The sequence below is a fragment of the Myotis daubentonii genome, chromosome 14 (genome assembly GCF_963259705.1).
Source record: "Myotis daubentonii chromosome 14, mMyoDau2.1, whole genome shotgun sequence".
NCBI lineage: Eukaryota > Metazoa > Chordata > Mammalia > Chiroptera > Vespertilionidae > Myotis > Myotis daubentonii.
In genome coordinates this window covers 51248586-51267347 of record NC_081853.1, presented here as the reverse complement: position 1 = coordinate 51267347, position 18762 = coordinate 51248586, and the positions used below count along the sequence as shown (strand labels likewise).

Genomic DNA, 18762 nt, shown 5'->3' with positions numbered 1-18762 from the left:
GAGCCGAACCGTCCAGGGCCACGGTGAACGCCCGGCGTGTGACTTCCTATGTGTTCATACTTCCCACGCCCTTCTGCCTTTCCGCGCCGTTTCAGGAGGAGGCAGCCTGGCCGAGCCGGGCCTCCCGCTGGCCTTTGAAGCCAGAGCTGCATTCAGATGCTGAGCTTTCTCTCCTTTTGTCTAAATAGCAACAACATTAAAATTCCTTCCATTTGGGTTCCCAGGGAGAACGAAGTCTAGAGGACAAAAACTGTGTACCTATAGATGAGTGTATATTTAATCTTTTTCTCTCCTTGATTAAACCTGGAGGAAGCTGGGGTGATAAAGTGCGAGCCACCTTCAGCCCCGGGACACAGACTAGTCCCCTCCCTCCGATGTCCCCCGACAGCTCGCGCTGCTTTTCTCGGCCATTATCCCGAGTCCCTGGTGCTTCCTCCTTCGCCGTCCCCGATCCTCCGCGGGCTCCTCGCCGGCCTCCTCACCACCAGCCGCACCGCCAGCTGCACCCCCAGACTGACAGCGGCCGCGACGCTGCCAGGATGCCCTCCTGCCCCGAGCCCCAGGGCCCGCAGGTGCGCCCCGCCCCGCCCCTCCCGAGTCCCCGCCCCTGCGCTCGCGTCACAGTGACGCGGGGCCCGCGCAGGCGCAGCTCGGCCCCGCCCCTCCCCGCTGCCGGCCGCCCGCCTGCTCGGTATTATGATTAGCTCTGGGTGCGGGGAATCGGCGGCCGGGAGGGAGTCTTCGGAGCCGCGGCCGCTGCAGACGGACGCCCGCCTGCGGGCTGAGGTAGGGGGAGCGCAGATCGCGGCCGAATGCAGCGGCCCTGGGCCGGGGTGCGGGGCGGGCCTCGGCCGCCTGCTCCCGCCGCCGTTGCGGGGCTGGCCGCCCGTGCAGGGGCGCCCGCCGCTGGCGGAAAGTAAGTTGCGCGCTCCGCGCTCCCCGCGCCGGCTGCAGCGCGGGCCCAGGCAGATGCGGGGCCCGGGCTGCGGCGGCCCCGACCCGGGGCGACGGCGACGCGGCCTGGCAGCGAGGCGGCGGCGGGGCCCGGGCGGGAGCCGTCACTGCGGCGACCGGCGGCGGGCGCCCGGAGGCCCTGCCCTTGCGGCCGCGGCGGGATTGCGGCACCTCGGGAGGCGCCCGCATCCCCTCCCCGCCCCGGAGCGGGCCGAGTGCGGCGCCCGCAGGGCCCCGCGCCGCAGCCGGGCTCCCCGCGCCCGGGTTTTCCCATGCGGGGTGTATTCTCCGAATGTGTTTTCCTTTTGCAAACGCATCTGGAAATGTGGCTGCAGCAAGGGGGTTCCTCGGTACAACCGCAGCCTTACAATAGAACGGGGATATTGTTGTCGGTGGAGAAAGGGCAGCGGGGTAAGGAAGGAGGAGCAGTGCGTTCCCGAGGGAGAGCTAGAATTTTTCACATTGGGAAACCTCCGTTCTTTTCCGTAGTCATCGCCTGTTGATTTCTTTCTGGACCATTTGACAGAAACCTACTGCCTTTTACTTGGACTTGGGATCCAGGAAAGTGACAGCCTTTTTTCCCCTGGGGGGGAGGGAGGTGTTTCTGAAGCTGTGCTAGTCCTGACAGTTGGACCAGATACAATCTAATAGCTTCCTAGGGGACTTGGTTTCAAGTCCAGTATTTGGGGGACTTTACCAGTAGGGTTCTTAAATCTGTGGATGTCTGGATATGGGACCTGTCAAACTGTCAAGTGACCCCTCCCCCCCGCCCCTCATTTAATTGAGTGCATTCTCAGAGCCCATGTTAAAGCTGACTTAATGCCTTTCTCGTTTTATGGTGAAAGGTGAAGCATGGCTTGCAAGTGATGGCACCCCAAATGCTGGCCGTCCTATTGGATTTCCACCAAATTCCAATCGAGCATCAGATTCCTCCGTTTGGGTTCGTTACACAGAGCTGGGACACTATTCCCAAGTCAGTCTAATTTATCAGCATGTGTATCAGTGCACTTTAAAGCCTGGGGTTGTCGAGGCTTATGTAACCCCTCTGTTAATTTATAATCTTGTTACATTGCTTTCCAGATTTATAAAAGCATTCCCTTCAGGAAATCTGTCTTCAACGTCTGCTTAAATATTTCTCTTGGAGTTGGGTTCCTGAAGAGGAATGTACTGTACAACTGGTGTTTAAAGCATACTAATTAGACAAGTTCCTTTAAAAAAAAAAAAAAAAAAAAAGCATTGACTCTTTTATCCCACTGTCTAATTTCCCCTAGAAAAACAGACGACATTCCCATTTCACAGAACTAGGAATGAGAGAAGGTACATGACATTCCCAAGGTCATGTGTGGGAGCGGTGTAGTAACTGAAAATCCAGTGCACGGGGTTAACTTTTCTTAATGCTCCATCTTCCAGGCTTTCCGGGCAGAAACTTGGAGTGCCACCTTTCCCTTTTGCAAACCTATAGTTGTTTCTTTTTTAAGTTTTATGCACACAAAAATTACTCCCACCCACCGTATTAATTTTTTTTTTTTTTACTGTTCTGAATATGATTTCTTGCAGTGAGATCCATTCATATGTAACATATGAGGACTCAGAAGTTATACTGATTTTCATTTTTCCAGAACTGCAATATGGATGGGCCTTTTATGGTTCAAATATAATCCCATAATCCTAAAACGGAGGCTTTTAAATGTCCTTATTAAAATGGAAGGACGTTCACATTTTTACTCGGCGCAGGAAATACTATTTGTCTGAAGTTTACTGTGGGTGTTTCATATGAAAGTGAAACTGAATAGAAAATAAGAGGTGTTTATTTCTGTCGATACCCAGCAGCCATGGGTCTACGCTTTGGTATAAATAAGGCATGATTTCTTCGCCGTAGCAGCTTGTCTGAGCCTAGGAGCTCATTGCACTGCTTAGGAAGAAAAGGGTACAAGTGAACTTTCCACACGGTCAGAATTATAGGAATTAAAAACATAGGTAAGGAACTCCTAAAGACTTGATTTAACTGTACGCCAGCTCTGTTTGGCTTAACAACCGAAAGTCAGAGTTTTAGCCAACATGCTTTTCTAGGGCAACTATTATTCAGAATTTAGGTACTTCCCAGCCTGCACATATGTGCAGGTCAAGTCTTAGAGCAATTTAGGTGGAAATGTTGACTGGATTCTAGCAGTTTTGAATGTAAACTTAACCTATGATCATTTATTCATGGAGCTTTGTGTGTGTCTATTTCTGGGGCACTGGGTTAGAGGGTAGCAATAGCTTTCAGGCTGTCGGGGACACCAAGGTGAACAGTAGGGTCTGGTGACTGCCTGGGTGAGGCTTAGGCAAATCCCCCAGAAGCACAGAGATGGGGGACAAGGAATCTGACTTGGGGAGGCTTCACAGAGGGGGTGATGGCCGAAGTGCTCTTAGAGGACAGGTAGGGCTCTCAGGTGGAGAAAAGGGGAAAGGGCCCTCAGAGTTCAGGGAGGCTGAGAAGTCAAGGCCAAGTGGTGGAGGGAGGACTTGGATCCAAGTGGGTGAAAGGGAGTTGAGGTAGAAACAGTGCAGCTGTTCTTTTTTTTAAAAGAATATGAAAAGGAAGGGGGAGGAGTAGGGCAATAGCTTTGGGGATGGAGGGGAACGTGCCCTGCTATTTTGCTATAGTTTGGGAGGAGTTGTGTGAAATGCCTGGGACTCGGTGAACACCGAGTGGACGCTGGAGGTGTGCTGTCTGCACCAGTGACCTGAAGCCACATTATCCACCCTGTGGGCTCCCTCCTCATCAGTTTTCTGTACATGTGTTTGGGGTAGAGGCCTTCTATGCCATGGGAAACCATTTTCTGCTGGTGGTATGGGAGGAGTGCACCGAAAGAGGGTGTCTGCCTTATTGTTCCTCAACATGTATTTCTCTGCTGTCACTTCCAGAGCCTCCTGAGATTCTGCTTTGGCACCTCCAGCATTTGGCCTCTGCTCAGGTAGGCTCTTCCACAACAAGTCAGGCCTCATTCCCTCTCCTTCCTGTGTCCTGGCCCCCAGACTGCCGCTCTGAGGCTCCTCAGTAGCTATTTCAAAGTCAGAGGCCATTGTCTGCCCATGTGCTGTGATGGCTTAAGTTCTGGAGTGTCTCCAGCCTCAGGCAAGATTGGGTCTGTTTGTCTCTCTAAAGGCGGACTCCTACAGCCACCCCTTGGCCGGAAAGGTGACGCAGGTTATGAAATCCCTGCTCCAGAGTGCAGGCTACAGGACGTGCGCTGGTCCAGTCCTAGCCTCAGTGCGCCTCCGTTCACAGAATTATCTTCCTCAAACCCAAAAGAGGGTCAGTTCCTTGAAGACAGAGACCTTTGATTCCTACGTGCCCAGACCAGAGTCATGCCTTGGGCATAGCCAGTGTCCCCGGGAAGAAGCTTGAAAAAAATCTAAACTTCTGTTTGTGGGTTTTTGTCAGCCTGGTAATAGAAACCATCCCGTTTTAATGCAGCTGGGTTAGATCTAAATTGTTTCACAGTCATAGAACTTGAGTTCTAGAAGCCCGTCTTCTACTCGGTACTAACACATTGTAGACGCTCAGGAAATGGTATCTTCCTTCCCGTGTTCCCGGTCGAGTGAATGGTCCCCCTGCTACCACTCTCCACCCGACTCATCCTCGATTCCCTCTGATCTGTCCCTGAGCGCTGAGTTCTTAGACTCTGCTTCCAAAATGTGTCTCCTCCGTCACCTCCTCCTCTTCGCTGCCCAGATGCTGGCAGCCCTCAGCGTTAAGTCTTCATTTACCTGGAGACATTTTCAGTGTCTCCTTCCTGTCTCCCAGCTCTAGGCTGATCTCCACTTTGCTGCCAGAGTGGTTTGTTGAGCTGTCATCTCTGACTGCTGTGCCCAGCTCAGGACTCCTCTTTGGCTTCTCAGTGCCAGCTTTCATTTGTTCACTTCATAAAATGTGATCTGTGGATTTTGGGTCGATGATCTACTCAGCAGGCTCTGGGATACAGAACTGAATAAAACAGGCATGGTCCTTACCGGGACTGAGCCTACCATTTATTCTAGTGGGGAACACAGATTATTTATCGCATAATCACACAATTACATAACCACGGCTGTGATAAGGGCTGTGATGAAAAAGGACGTGGTGCTGCGAGAGCACCGGGGTGTGGGAGAGAGTGGTGGTCAGGAAGGTGACCTTTAAGCACAGGCAGAGCTAGCCAGCCCTGAGGAACATCAACTGACTTGCCAGGCCGGTAGGTATATGCCCCGTGCCTCCCTGTCTGACCTCGTCTCCTGCACCCTGCATGTGTGTTTGTCCCAGACACACCAGCTCTCCCAGGTCTCTGCTGGAAGGCCTCTTTCCCACCAAAACCATGTTCAGCTCTTAGTTCAAACTCAGAAAAATCAATTCCTCTGAGCTCCTTCCTGTGAACTCCAGATTGGAAACACCTTGAGGCAGGGACCCTCCTTGCATGTCCAGCGGAGGTGTGTGGGGGCAGTTTGTTGGGCCTGTTAAGGGTGAGGATACTGATATCAAAACAAGATGGGGAGCTGAGTGTGCAGCCCCTCCGTACTGGGCCCTCCTGGGAGGAAGGCCGGTTCTGGAAAGGCGTGCAAAGATGTGTGATTTTGATCACACTCACACCTTGCTCATATGTATTATTGCACGTAGCTTTTAGTCACTGACCAGGGTGGCCAGTATCTCTGTTTTATAAAGACACGCCTGTTTGAGATGTTGGGTCATGTGTTGGGCTGCAGATCCTGTGGTACTGGTCCCACTGCGCTGTGATGTTGCCCCTTATATTTGCTGAATAAATGAATTTTGATCATTTTGAAAGTGTACCTTTATGGTGGATTTAAGAGAAAAGTTGACCATGTGGTATTTTGAAATACCGAATCTTAGGGTGCTGTCCCAGCTCCTCTCTGATGTCCCGCCCCCCTCTGTGTACACACACCTGTCAGGCCATCATATTGTCTTCATATTGCACAGCAAGGGGAACATGTTTGAATAATAGATCTAACTGAGCTTAATTAATATTCAGCCACGTTGGTCCTTCCATACTAGAGATTATATTTTACATAACATAAGTTTTACTGTATAATTTATCTAGGTAAAGTTCATTTTATTTATTATTTTTTTCAATTACAGTGGACATACAATATTATATTAGTTTCAGCTCTACAACATAGTGATCAGATGTTATTACAAAGTGATCACCCCAGTAAGTCTGGTATCTACCTGACACCATACATGGTTATGACAATATCATTGGCTATATTCCCCGTGCTGGACTTTACATCCCTGTGAGATGAAGTTCACTTTAGAGTTAGAACAATGTCTTAAATAATTTGTGGGCAAATTATGTAGCAGAGGGTAATGTTTTAGTGGCTCTCTTTTTGAAATTGTTTAAACATTGTGTAGCCTTTTTTACTTGGACCAAAGCAGAGTGGTTGAACTTTAAAGTAAAGTTTGACTTTCTGTTTTACCTCATTTTCTACAGGTCAGACAGTTCTCTCCTTATTGGCATAAAGCCTTATGAGTAAGTACTGCTGGAGAAGTGTGGAGTGAGAATACTCAGGCTGCTGTTTTAGGGCTTGATTCTATCCTTTGCCCTCCTATTTTGTGAGTATTTGCTAATCTTGCGAAGGAAAATCCTTTTTTAGAAACAAATGGAGGAAATGTAATTTGCAAAGTCCATTAAAGTGGCAGTTTTGCAAAGGATGAAGTTTTTAAGTAGAAAACAGAACCTCCCCAAGTTTCCCATTCATTTTGAGCAGGTGAGATTTCATGATCGTTGCCTAAATGGTGAACCATTAGGTATTTTTCAGGATCATCCTTCTTAGCCCTGATGAACTTACCTCCCTTGTACCTCAAGTCATAACCTCTCCCCAACTGGTGTTCTTTGCAGAGTCAGCGAGTGGTCTGCTATCCGCCTGTTTCCCCCACTTTTAGGAAAGGTGTCTATGACTTCCGTGGGAGGGCAAGCCGTGGTCTGTGGGCTGCCCCTGTCCACGAGGTCCTGCCTTTTGTATCCTCTGCACTTCCTTTGACATAGCTCCCCTCGGCTAACTTGTATAAATATTTATTTATTTTTATACATTGATAACTTCTTTGTAGGAGTCTAAAGGACTGTGTTGTGTCCTACAGAATTAGGGCTCAAATATTTTTTTCTGATGAAAATAGACTCAGTGTACCTGTTGCTTCCTCAGCCTGCAGGAATTGCATACCTTATTCCTTCCTCAAGGGAAGCAAGCTATTTCATTGAATGTCTTGTTTATTAACATGACATAAATAGGGTTTAGACAATGTATTTTCAGGGAAATTGGTTTATCTCACAGATCTCAATGGAAAAGTAAATTGTGTACAGAAAGTAAAAAATTTAATAACCTCCACCTTTCCTAGGTTATAAAAGCAGTACACATTCACTGCCAAAAACTTAAAACGCATACTAGTAAAGAGAAAAAAATTATATAAGCTTATCAATTTAGTAATTTGGTATTTTTAACATAAAAGCATGTACAAATTGTATGCTTTTTCAAAAAAATTGGGATCCGTTGCCATGAAATTTGGCATGTGAGTTTTTTTCCTTACTATTTTATTGTGAGGATTTCTCCACGAGATTAAATAGCCTCAAAAAACGGCAGCATAGTGTTAATGTTAGGTGTACTGTAATTTAACATTTTCTTATTGTAGACCTTTAGGTTATTTGTGATTATTTTGTAAATATAACTGAACATTGTTGAATGTAAATATTTGTCCTTGTCTTCATTTCATTAAGACATAAATCTCAAAGTAAGATTTTAAAATTAAGTGTATGCATCATTTTAAGGTTCCTCATACATGTATTGCCAAATTGCTTTTCAGAAAGGTAATTTGCAGTCCCACAGTGTGAGGGAGTCCCCAAAGGATTCTGTCTTTCCGTCAGTCAGTGAAATGTTCGGTGTTTATGGATTGGTTTATTTTTTTCTGTTTCAACCATCTTTTTTGACCATATGTGTGTGTTTTTTAAGATAGTTTATTGATTTTTAGAGGTAGAGAAAGGGAAAGGGGGTGGGGACATCAATGTGAGAATGCACCATCAATTGGCTGCTTCCTGTATGCCCCCTACTGGGGATAGAGCCCACAACCCAGGTATGTGCCCTTGACTGGGAAACAAACAGGCAACCTCTTTGTTCATGGGACAACTTCCAGCCAACTGAGCCACACCAGCCATGACTGACCATCTATAATAATAAAAGGGTAATATGCAAATCGACCGAACAGCGGAATGACAGTCCAGATGACCTTCTGACGACCTTCTGGACGAAGCCAGGCTGCGAGGGCCGAGCCCCTTGCACAAATTTTGTGCATCGGGCCTCTAGTATCTTAATAACCATCTTTGTCACAGTATCAGTGGGGTGGGGGTAGGGGGGTCTTGGATCGGGGGGAATGGGTAGGCAGTTAAAATGGGTTCTGACAGTGTTAATAAAAGCTTTGGAAGAGAGGTTTGATTAAGTTTTTAAAGTCTCCATAACTTCCAACTTATTTTCCTGGCAGAGAAGTAACTGTGGGTTGACTTTATTTATTTTGGAGTAATTTCTACACACCAGCTTTTGCTTAAGTCATTATTTATTATGTGAGCGCTTTCTACCTGGGCTGTCACCATAATTTTTAAAGTCTCACTTACCCTTTGGTGTAGACATAGTGAAATGCTTAGCATTTTTCATCAATTAACAAGAGGCACTACCTTTTAGGAATTTGAACTTGTTACCTGTGCTACTGGCCCAGGTTTTATGGTGTGGTTGTTAATCCCTTTATCTCTACAAACACCCAGTACTACTCTCCATCAGTTAATAGATGTCTGGTTCCTGAATACATTGATTCCTTGACCTGAAGCTATCTTGGACTATAGCTTGTTTTACTTAGAGGAAACAAAGATGACTTAACTCAGTACTTCAAGGGATCGATCCACATTGGCAACCCCATCACTGACTTGCAGGACTGGGGGCAGGCTTTTCAGCCTGGCGTTCCTGGTCACCTCAGTGACCCCTGAGTCCATTAAAATTGACTACTTAGAAGAAAACTTTCAGAACATACCTTAGCAGGCAGTTACTTTCCATTGGGAAATACTTTCTTAGACATTTGGAGGTACTAGTTTTGCCTGGTAGGACATTTCTCATAGTAAATAATTGACTTTAACATTTTAATGTGTAGTTCCCATCTTAATACTATCCAGTGACTGCAGACTGACACTACCTGATCACCATATAGTAATGATTGTCCAATCCAGTGGAAACCTCTGGATTCTTCCATAACCTTGGAGCTGCTGCTTCATCTTTGATTTCTAGCTTATACTGACAACTGCCAGGGGGAGGAGTGCTATTCCAGAAGTGTGGGCTATTTTGTTTTTGGTTTAAAAAAAAATATATATATATACATATATATATATTTTTTTTTTAAATAATATATATATATTATGTTTTTACAGAGAGGAAGGGAGAGGGATAGAGAGTTAGAAACATCAATGAGAGAGAAACATTGATCAGCTGCCTCCTGCACACCTCCTACTGGGGATGTGCCAGCAACCAAGGTACATGCCCTTGGCCGGAATCGAACCTGGGACCTTTCAGTCCGCAGGCCAACACTCTATCCACTGAGCCAAACTGGCTAGGGAATGTGGGCTATTGTTTACTTGGGATGACGAGATCATCAGGGTTGTGTTTCTTTTGCTTGACCTGGAGGTTGTTGATGTTTCCTAGGATTTCGTCTTCTGTCTTCCTTTCGGCCTATGCCATTTCTGTTCGAGCCATCTTTGAAAGTTCGGCGGCAAGGTCAGGGGGCTAATACTCACTGAGGGAATGCTAGTTCCTCCACTCAAGTTGGCTCTCCTATAAACATACAGTTTTGTCTGATATTTCCCCTGAATAAGAATTACAGTTTTCAGTTTTTATATTTGAGGAAGATATCAGATAATTTCCACGTGTAAGAAGCTTAAGTCCAATTTTAGTGTGGCTTTTCAAAAACTCTTGTAGTTGTTTGTATTAGAGGGCACATTTTTTGTACTTGTTAATCCTCAGTGGAGGATATTTTTTCATTGATGTTTAGAGAGAGTAGAAGGGAGGATCAGAGACAGAGAAACATCGATGTGAGAGAGAGACATTGATTGGTTGCTTCCTGTATGCGCCCTGACCTGGGCTGGGGATCAAGCCTGCAACCAAGGTACATGCCCTTGACCAGAATCGAACTTGTGACCTTCAGTATGCAGGCTCACGCTCTAACCACTAAGCCAAATCAGCTAGGTTGAGGGCACATATTTTTTTAAAAAGCATGTCATTTGTTTGGGCGGTTTTTGTACGTTTGAATATTGGCAGTCTGATTTTGTGGGGAAATTTGTACTATCCCAAACAAAACAGAGAGAGGTTATAAAAGTGGCCTAGTTTTTGCACGTGGCCTTTTTGTTCACCTCCTCTCCTGTCTCGTGCCATGGCTTGGTTCCGAGTTACCCAGGCGGAGCCACCTCGGTTCACTGGGCCATTCTGCCCTCACCTCTCCCGGGGGAGGAGTGAGTAGCAGACATTGTTTGATATACAGACCACGCTGCAGTGGTGGTGATGTCAGTGACAAGCTAAAAGAGAATTTTGACAAGAATAATAGGGTGACTTCCAAAATGACAGGAGGTTTAACAGAGGCTGGTTCTACAACTGTTTTCAGCAGCTTGCCAAATGTGTATGGGGCCACCCACACTTCCTTCCTCTTCTCCAGCCACGCCCGCCCGCACACAGCTTGCTTCTCTCCTCGGTGGGCGAACATCAGCATATTCTTGCAACACACACTAGTACTTCCGCAGATACTGTGAACACTCTCGACTGCTTGGCCTGTCTCATTTAGGTCCAGCCTGGTTTCATGCATGTGTGAGCATTTACCAAATTAGAAGACTGCTTTAAAACGGCCCGACTTAGTGGTTTTCCTACTTTAAAAGATGCCATCTTAGCTATGTAACATTATAAATATTGATTTAGAATAACTTGGTGCATGGGAAAATGTTCATCATATAGAAGAAAATCCAACTCTTTGTATATGGCATCTTAGTGTTGTAAAGAAGCATAGGTTTAAAGGATATGTACTCAAATCCAAAGGGAGGTCATTCTAAGTGAGGTTATGGGTGGAGTTTCTACCGCTATTGTGCTTTTCTGCATTTTCCAAATTGTCTAAAGTGAACTTGTATTATTTTGTGAGGAGAAATACTTAAAAATGGATACAGCTCCCCCTCTGTGTCCCTGTGCTCACGCTCGAGGGTATTCCATTTTATTTAAAAAACTAGAGGCCCGTTGCATGAAGATTCACGCAATAGGGCTTCCTTCCCCTGGCTGCCAGCACTGGGACCCAGGCCTTTGGTCCGGCCGCAGCAGCGAGGCTTGGCTTCTCAAGCAGAGAAGCCAAGCCTCTTCAGTCTTCAATTGTCCTCAGTCTTCAGTAGTCTTCACTCCATGCCTGCATATGCAAATTAACCGCCATCTTTGTTGGGTTAATTTGCATACTCATCCTGATTGGCTGGTGGACATAGCGGAGTGACACCAATTTGTATGTTTCTCTTTTATTAGTGTAGATTTTGTCTGAACATATATTAGACATAGAAAATAATTTGGAAGTCTGTTTACCAAAACATGAACAGATTATATGCTGAGATATTTCTTCCGTACATGAAACAAAATTACTAAAAGGAAAATGATAGGGCAGGAGAAAAAGCAGGAAACAGCTTATAAAGTTATGAACAGTATGGTCACACCTTTGTAAAACAAAAAAAGAAGTTGCATATGAATCTTTGCAGAAAGACCGCCAAAATATTAATAGTGCTGGTCTTCAGTGGTAGGACTGTGGGTACCTCTTTATTTCCTGATTTCTAGTCTATATTTTTTGAGACTTTTCTGTAAGAATGTTTTACTTTGATGGGAAAAAATGTAAAGAAATAGTCCTTTTTTGAAGGATAGATTTGATAGAAAGTCATCTTAGTATCAATTTAAAAGCAAGTACTTAGATTCTGTGTGATGTTTTATTGAAAAATCATCAGACTTTGATGCTCAACTAGAGACATTATTTCCTTTATCAATCTTACAGCACCCATTTTCAATTTCATACATGTTAGGAAAATGAACAGCAGGATTTTTATGAAAGCCACAGAGATAATAGCTCAGTAAATTCATTCTCTTGAAGTAGAGGGGTGCGCCGGGCCAGCTCAGCCAAGGGTTCGGTGAGCCTGAGCTGGGGGGGGCGGGGGGGGGAGGGGGGAAGGGGGCAGGTGGTGAAGGATGTAGAAAAGACAGACAAAGAGAATAAGCTGGGTCTAGTTGGATCTCCTGTGCCTGGCAAAGGCCACAGAGAAGACCCAGACAGCAAGCTGAGCCTTTATTTTATAATCAGAGGTAAACAAGGTAGTAGTCGCCATAGTTACAGTGTTCTTGTGAGTTTCACTTGTTTTGGTAGCACTTGCTGCATCTCCCTCAGCCCATTAGCTACCCAGATAAGATCTAGGGAGGTCATAAGGTCAAGTCTAATTATTCCAAGAGGGCTGTGCCCTCTAAACTGGGATGTCGGAAGCCGGTCCATCCTTGCTGCTTGACACAGTTGCTGCAGGGAAGAAATATCTGCACAGCATATGTTTCAAGGGACCTGGCGTATATGGCATACTGTTCTTGATATGTTTGCTCCCCTTCTTAGCACTATGTGTTTTAACCAGGGTCACCTCTCTGAGAAAAGTTGTTTCCCAGGTGGGAATTTTTCGCTGGAGTTAGGGATTAACAGGACTAAGGAAGGGAATAAATCAGTAAAACCCCTTAACTAAGTGCCAGGTGGGTAGTTAATCACCTTAACTACGAACAATCATGCTTAAGCTACATAATCTTTACTTAGGATAATCTCCTTCAGTTACTTCCTTGTAGTTTAACCGAACAGTAGAGTAGTGACCTTGGGATGGAGATAACAAACGCCCTAACCTTTAGAATAGAATGGATAGGATTAAAACCAAATGGTATAGATCAGGGGTGGGCAAACTTTTTGACTCGAGGGCCACAATGGGTTCTTAAACTGGACCGGAGGGCCGGAACAAAAGCATGGATGGAGTGTTTGTGTGAACTAATATAAATTCAAAGTAAACATCATTACATAAAAGGGTACGGTCTTTTTTTTATTTTTTTTTTTTTTTTTTAGTTTTATTCATTTCAAATGGGCAGGATCCAGCCCGAGGGCCATAGTTTGTCCACGGCTGGTATAGATACAGATGTAACAGGAGAATAAAAACAGAACCTAGCTGGAGTACCTAGCGAGAGAACCTAAAGACAGAACCTGGCTGGAGACCCTGACTAGAGAACCTGGCTAGGCTGCTGATCAACTGAACGCTGTCTCCGTGTCATTTCTTCTTCGCCGACTCCGTCCACACCTTTGGGAACCCCTGGACCTGCTGGGGTTGGACCCCAACACTGGGACTTGTTTGTGGCTTTGCCAACAGGTCAGTCTGAGGCTTAACCCTATAGCCACTCCCTACAGAGGGGAAGACTGAAAGAGTGTCTAATTGGGTGAGAGGGAATGCAATCATCAGAACAGCAGTGGTGGTGGAGGTAGCTAGTGCTTCATGCATGCTTGCTCTACGCTAGCCTTTATACTAAACACTTTCCCCACATTAGTTCAGTTCATCCTCACCACAACCCATGAGGTTCTGCTTTCACACTGTAGTTTCTAATGAGGAAACTCATCACTCATAGATCAGGGTTTGCTGAGGTCCCGTGGCTAGTGATTGGTGAGCTGGGATTCCAGTCCAGCTGTTGGCCTTCAGAACCAGTGCCACCCACACTACCTTGCCATAGAGACTGTGGATGAAAGAGAGAAGCAGGCACAGGTGATGGGAGGAGCTACTGTATCCCATTTGGAGCTGAAGGACCCGGTGCATCCCAGGGATCACCTGGCATTAGATGCAGGCCTGTGCCCTTGACTTTGCTGGCCCCGTTTTGTGCTATAGAACTGTCTCCTCTCTCCGTGCCCTCATCCCCAGCAACACACTTATTTTCACACCCACCTTTCCTTCTTCTTTCACCTTTCCTGCCTACTTTCCCCCAAGCTCATGTGAGCTTGAATTAATGGTTATGGACACTCACCCGTAGTGTATTGCATAAATTGCCTTTGGCCTAGTATGATGACTGTCTAGGCCTCTCAGTTATTTGTGTGATATTTAGTGTCCTGGAAAGGCCTGCAAGGCTTCCTCTAGTCAGTCCTCCCTCACTGTGCCATGGACGTCGATGTCAGTGAGCTGCTCACATTCTCTGTGTCCATAGTGATAGTTTCTTCTCTACTATCAAGTAGAAAGCCTCTAGTGCAAAGGTGTTTGGTGTGTTCCCTGGTGGTGGCATTGCCGTGGATTTCTGCTGGCCTGCTGGAGGACGGGGGGGCGGGGAAGGTTGCCTCCTGAGCCTGGAGCGGCTTCTGCAGGCAGGTTGGGCTTGGGAGCCAGGCTGAGTGGGTTGGAGCCCTGGACTGCTGCTTAGTGGGCACCTTGAGCCTCACTGTGCCTACCCTGCAAGGTTTTGGGCAAGGAGTCTGTGACGTACGGATTTGGTGCCTGCTGTCAGGAGGCACTTAGAAAATGGCCAGTTTAGTGTTGCTCAGTATTATCATTTCTTCCTCCTTCCGGTGGAATCATCTCTCTGAGCTGTCTACCTGGAACGATCTCTAGGTTTATGTTCACTGTGAGATTCCTGTCGACTACAAAGATTCCTGGAACCGGGTGCCGCTCACAGAGGGGAGAAAGATAACGGGGGCCGGGTCACTAAAGACAAATGTGCCATTTTATGTTTGGACCCAGCCGTAGGGAATATAATTTGACTTTACGCAAATTTAAAACAAATGGAACTAAACTAAAATATTTTTCTGTGTTTTCTTTTAGGAGAAAAAAGCAACTAACAAAACACAGAAATAAGAAGGATTATTCAATATGCAGTTTGCAGGGTATGTCTCGGAGCCAGTACAAAGTCACCTTTGCTTTATGTAACCCACGTCTTCACAGTTGGCATTGGTGTTCACGGTGTGAGATCCTCAGAGATCAAAAAAGATTTAGTTGTTTCCTACACTAACTCACAATACACTTGATAGTGAGATTAGACAGTGGCCTAATACTTTAAGAGATGCTCGCTAACAAGGATATTTTTCCTCCCAACCTTCAGTGAATTATGATGTCCTGTTTTTAGGAATACGTTGTAGTTTTATAGACACTGAAAAGGGCGCATGTGTACAAAGGAAGTAAATTCTTTGATAGTGAGAGTGAGGAGTCATTTCACTACAGGTAGTCTTTCTTTACAAGGGATCCTCTAAGATTCATTCCCATGAACTTGCTAGTAGATTAAAAATTATTTCATAGTGCCCTTTGCTGGCACAGTTCTGAGAAATGTCATAGAGTGTTCATTGTGATTGCCTCTGGGTACCCCAGAAAAGACTTTTTTCCTTATCTCTCTATTTACTACTTTTGTAATAAAAATTTTCAATTAATTAAATTAAAATTTAATTTAAACAGATTTATTTATAAAATGTGATTTATATAGCCACTTTCCAGGAAGTGCATCTAAACTAAAGTGATAGATGAAAAAAATATGTATTATATAACTTGGGGGCATCCTGAAGAAGTTTGTTTTGAAAACTGAAGTTGTATTTGCAATAGTCACACTGACTTGGGTAGAATTTTAAGAATAATTACAGCTCTTATAATTAATTGAAGTTAAAGCTTTAAAGATACTTTTCTGTCCCCTGGAGTTAGCTTAGAGTTCTATTTTTGAAAATTAAATATGCTTAAATTAAACTTTTTTGGGGGGAACTACTGTCCAAATAAAGTAAGATCTTACCATTTAGATTTTCCTGTTAATCTTATTAAAATTATTAGCTCAGATACCAAGGATAACACACAGTCTAGAAAAAATTTGCTTCCCCCCCAACACTTATACATACTACTGGTTTCTTATTTAAACAATCTTAGTAGGAACAATTAATAATTTAGTTTCTGAAATTAATTTGCAGAAACAGTGTAGCATAATGGTTCAGAGCACAGGTTTTAGTGGCAGACGCCTCACCTCTTGTGCCCGCTGGCCTGTAGCTTAGGCCAAGTTACTTACTACTCTGTCCTCAAAACGGGGCCACGAGTCCTTATCTCTGAGAGCAATTGTAAGGATTAAATGAGGATGACAAAAACATTTCGCATGTTTTGACTTATTTTGTTTATTTAAATATGTATAGAGAGAGGGGGGTAGTGATTCATATCATTTTCATTTGCATGGGAGATTGACTTTATGCCTCTTAGAGTTGACATTTTAACTCTTAAGATAGTGTCTTAAATGTAACATTGTTTAGAGTAGTCAAATGTTTATAAAGGGTGTGGGCTTTGAAATGAAAATTCAGTTTCCATTTACTTCAGACTTCTCTTAAAAATTTTCTTTAATGAAATTATAAAAGGAAATGTTATAGAAACTTAATTTTGTTTCTTCTCTTATTTTGTAGATGCCCATGGCAACATTGAAAATGAATTCCTTATTTTCACCAGATATTCTTCTATGAGAAGACACGTTTCAAACAGTTTGAATAGTTTTTATTCTGTTGGACCAGCATGGCAGGATTCAAGCGAGGATACGATGGGAAGATTGCTGGATTGTATGATCTGGATAAAACCTTGGGCCGAGGTCACTTCGCAGTGGTTAAGCTGGCCAGGCATGTCTTTACAGGTGAAAAGGTGGCAGTAAAAGTTATTGACAAGACAAAGTTGGACACACTAGCCACTGGTCACCTTTTCCAAGAAGTGAGGTGCATGAAACTGGTGCAGCATCCCAACATCGTGCGTCTCTATGAAGTGATTGACACCCAGACCAAACTGTATCTCATTCTGGAACTTGGGGATGGAGGAGATATGTTCGATTACATAATGAAACACGAGGAGGGACTTAATGAAGACTTGGCCAAGAAGTACTTTGCTCAGATAGTTCATGCTATATCTTATTGCCATAAACTCCACGTGGTTCACAGGGACTTGAAACCTGAGAATGTGGTCTTCTTTGAAAAACAAGGTCTTGTGAAGCTGACAGACTTTGGTTTCAGCAACAAATTTCAGCCAGGAAAGAAGCTCACTACCAGCTGTGGGTCTCTCGCATATTCTGCGCCAGAAATTCTGCTTGGGGATGAGTATGATGCACCTGCAGTAGGTAGGTCACTGCCAATACCTGCTCACTTGAATTCTAGTGGCTAGAGTGCAGTGGGTCAGGTCAGTTGTTTTGTGTTTGTTTGTTGTTGTTTTTTAAATCTAAAAATAATTTCTAAGAGAATTTCTATTAAATGCATCTTAATGAACAGATTGCGTTTTATGAATGCCATATAGCCCTAAAGTTGGCCATTAGTTTACCTTTTAAGTGGCAAATGTTCATAAGGTATTTTTGTCAGAACAAAGGAAAACAAGTAAGTTATCATTTAAGGTAATCTCTTATCTGGTTATTATAATTTTTTTAAAGGTCTGGGTGCTTTTCCAATCTTCTTAGGTTCTTCTAGTCATTTCCTTTCTGGGAATCCCTTTAACAGTCACCGAGACCCTGTTGTAACGGTACTACGAATATTACAGTGCAGTGCCAAGAATTTGGGCATTGGAACCATTTATTAGCTGTGACCCTGGACATTGTACTTGATCTCTTGGCTTCATTTCTTCATCTATAAAACAGAGATCAGCTACAGGCATCGTAGTATCATGTACAACAAGACACTGTTTTTCAAGTTAGACTATGTGCTCTGGACAAGAAAGGGCTAAGGAATGGTTTCTGGAAGGCAGGTAGCCCACTGCAGATGTTCCTGAGGTGGATAGGGGTTGTTTTTACTTCATTTTTAATAATTATGGTCTGGGAATGAAAGTCGCTATGCTAGAAACACACTGCACTTTTTCAGTGTCCACGTGCATGCTAACAAATGTCAGTCTTAACACTGTAATTTTAAGAATAAAAGCAATTTCAAAATCAGGTAATTAGCCAAAAATGATCCTTATCTGCTGAGGTGAGAGCAGTTAGCCTTCACCATGTTCAAAGCATGTACTTGTATTTGTTTTAGAGCTGTGGTTCTTCACTTTCTCTGGCTCAGTGATACCTTACGTTTTGGTGGACACATCTTAAAATTGTGTAATTATTCCTTCTCTGGACCTAACTTACTACTCGTGAAGGACATCTCAGAATCCTGTGTGCATTTAAAAATGACTATCTGGTCCATCCGAAGAAGTAGAGTAGTAAGACGTAAGCCGAGGCATTCTGGACTATTGATTTCTAAGCAGCTTATGGTTTGTATAATAAGTGAGTTTTGGGAAACCTTGACGTATTCAAGCCGAGAGTGGTGTTAGACTAGAAGCCACGTTTAATGCACTGAGGTAGTTACTCCTCGCTCTGCTCTAGTCCTCGGATAAAATACCTCACACACCCTCTTTAAGAGTCTTCTAGAGCAGCAGTCGCCAACCAGCCGGTGGTCCGTGAGGTCCGAAAGGTTGGCAACCACTGTTCTAGAGGATCTAGAAAATGGGTGGCCCCAGAAGACCTGATTGCAGCATTACATGTAGAATCTGTCCAGATATTAAATGTTTTCCCTGAGAATTTTGTGAAGGATTACTCCTTCCCATACAGATAGCACAACCTGAGCCAAGATACCTTTGGGATAGAACTTTGACGTAGGCCTGAATCTTTGGTTTATATAAATCTGCTGAAATAACTGATGTCATGGATTGGTAACTCCTTGCTTCTATTTCAGATTTATTCCAGGAAAGCCGTGCATGCCCTTGCTTTCCCAGTGCTTCCCAAGCTGCACCAAGTCTGTGTGGAGTT

At 44.5% G+C, this 18762-nt stretch overlaps 1 protein-coding gene across 9 annotated transcripts in view; it reads left to right on the top strand.

The window, feature by feature from the left end:
• Positions 1 to 650: 650 nt before the first annotated feature.
• The window catches only part of SNRK (SNF related kinase), a 40473-nt gene continuing 22361 nt past the window's right edge, over positions 651 to 18762 (top strand). Inside the window, exons 1-5 of one of the 9 annotated variants that reach the window (XM_059664384.1) lie at positions 655 to 786; positions 3862 to 3911; positions 6417 to 6455; positions 14826 to 14887; positions 16424 to 17118. In XM_059664384.1, coding sequence (XP_059520367.1) covers positions 16530 to 17118 — 589 coding nt within the window. In that variant the 5' untranslated portion in view covers positions 655 to 786; positions 3862 to 3911; positions 6417 to 6455; positions 14826 to 14887; positions 16424 to 16529. Of the gene's footprint in view, positions 787 to 836; positions 917 to 3861; positions 3912 to 6416; positions 6456 to 14463; positions 14616 to 14825; positions 14888 to 16423; positions 17119 to 18762 lie in introns of those variants that run through there. The other 8 variants (XM_059664391.1, XM_059664386.1, XM_059664383.1 and 5 more) reach the window with 8 other exon arrangements.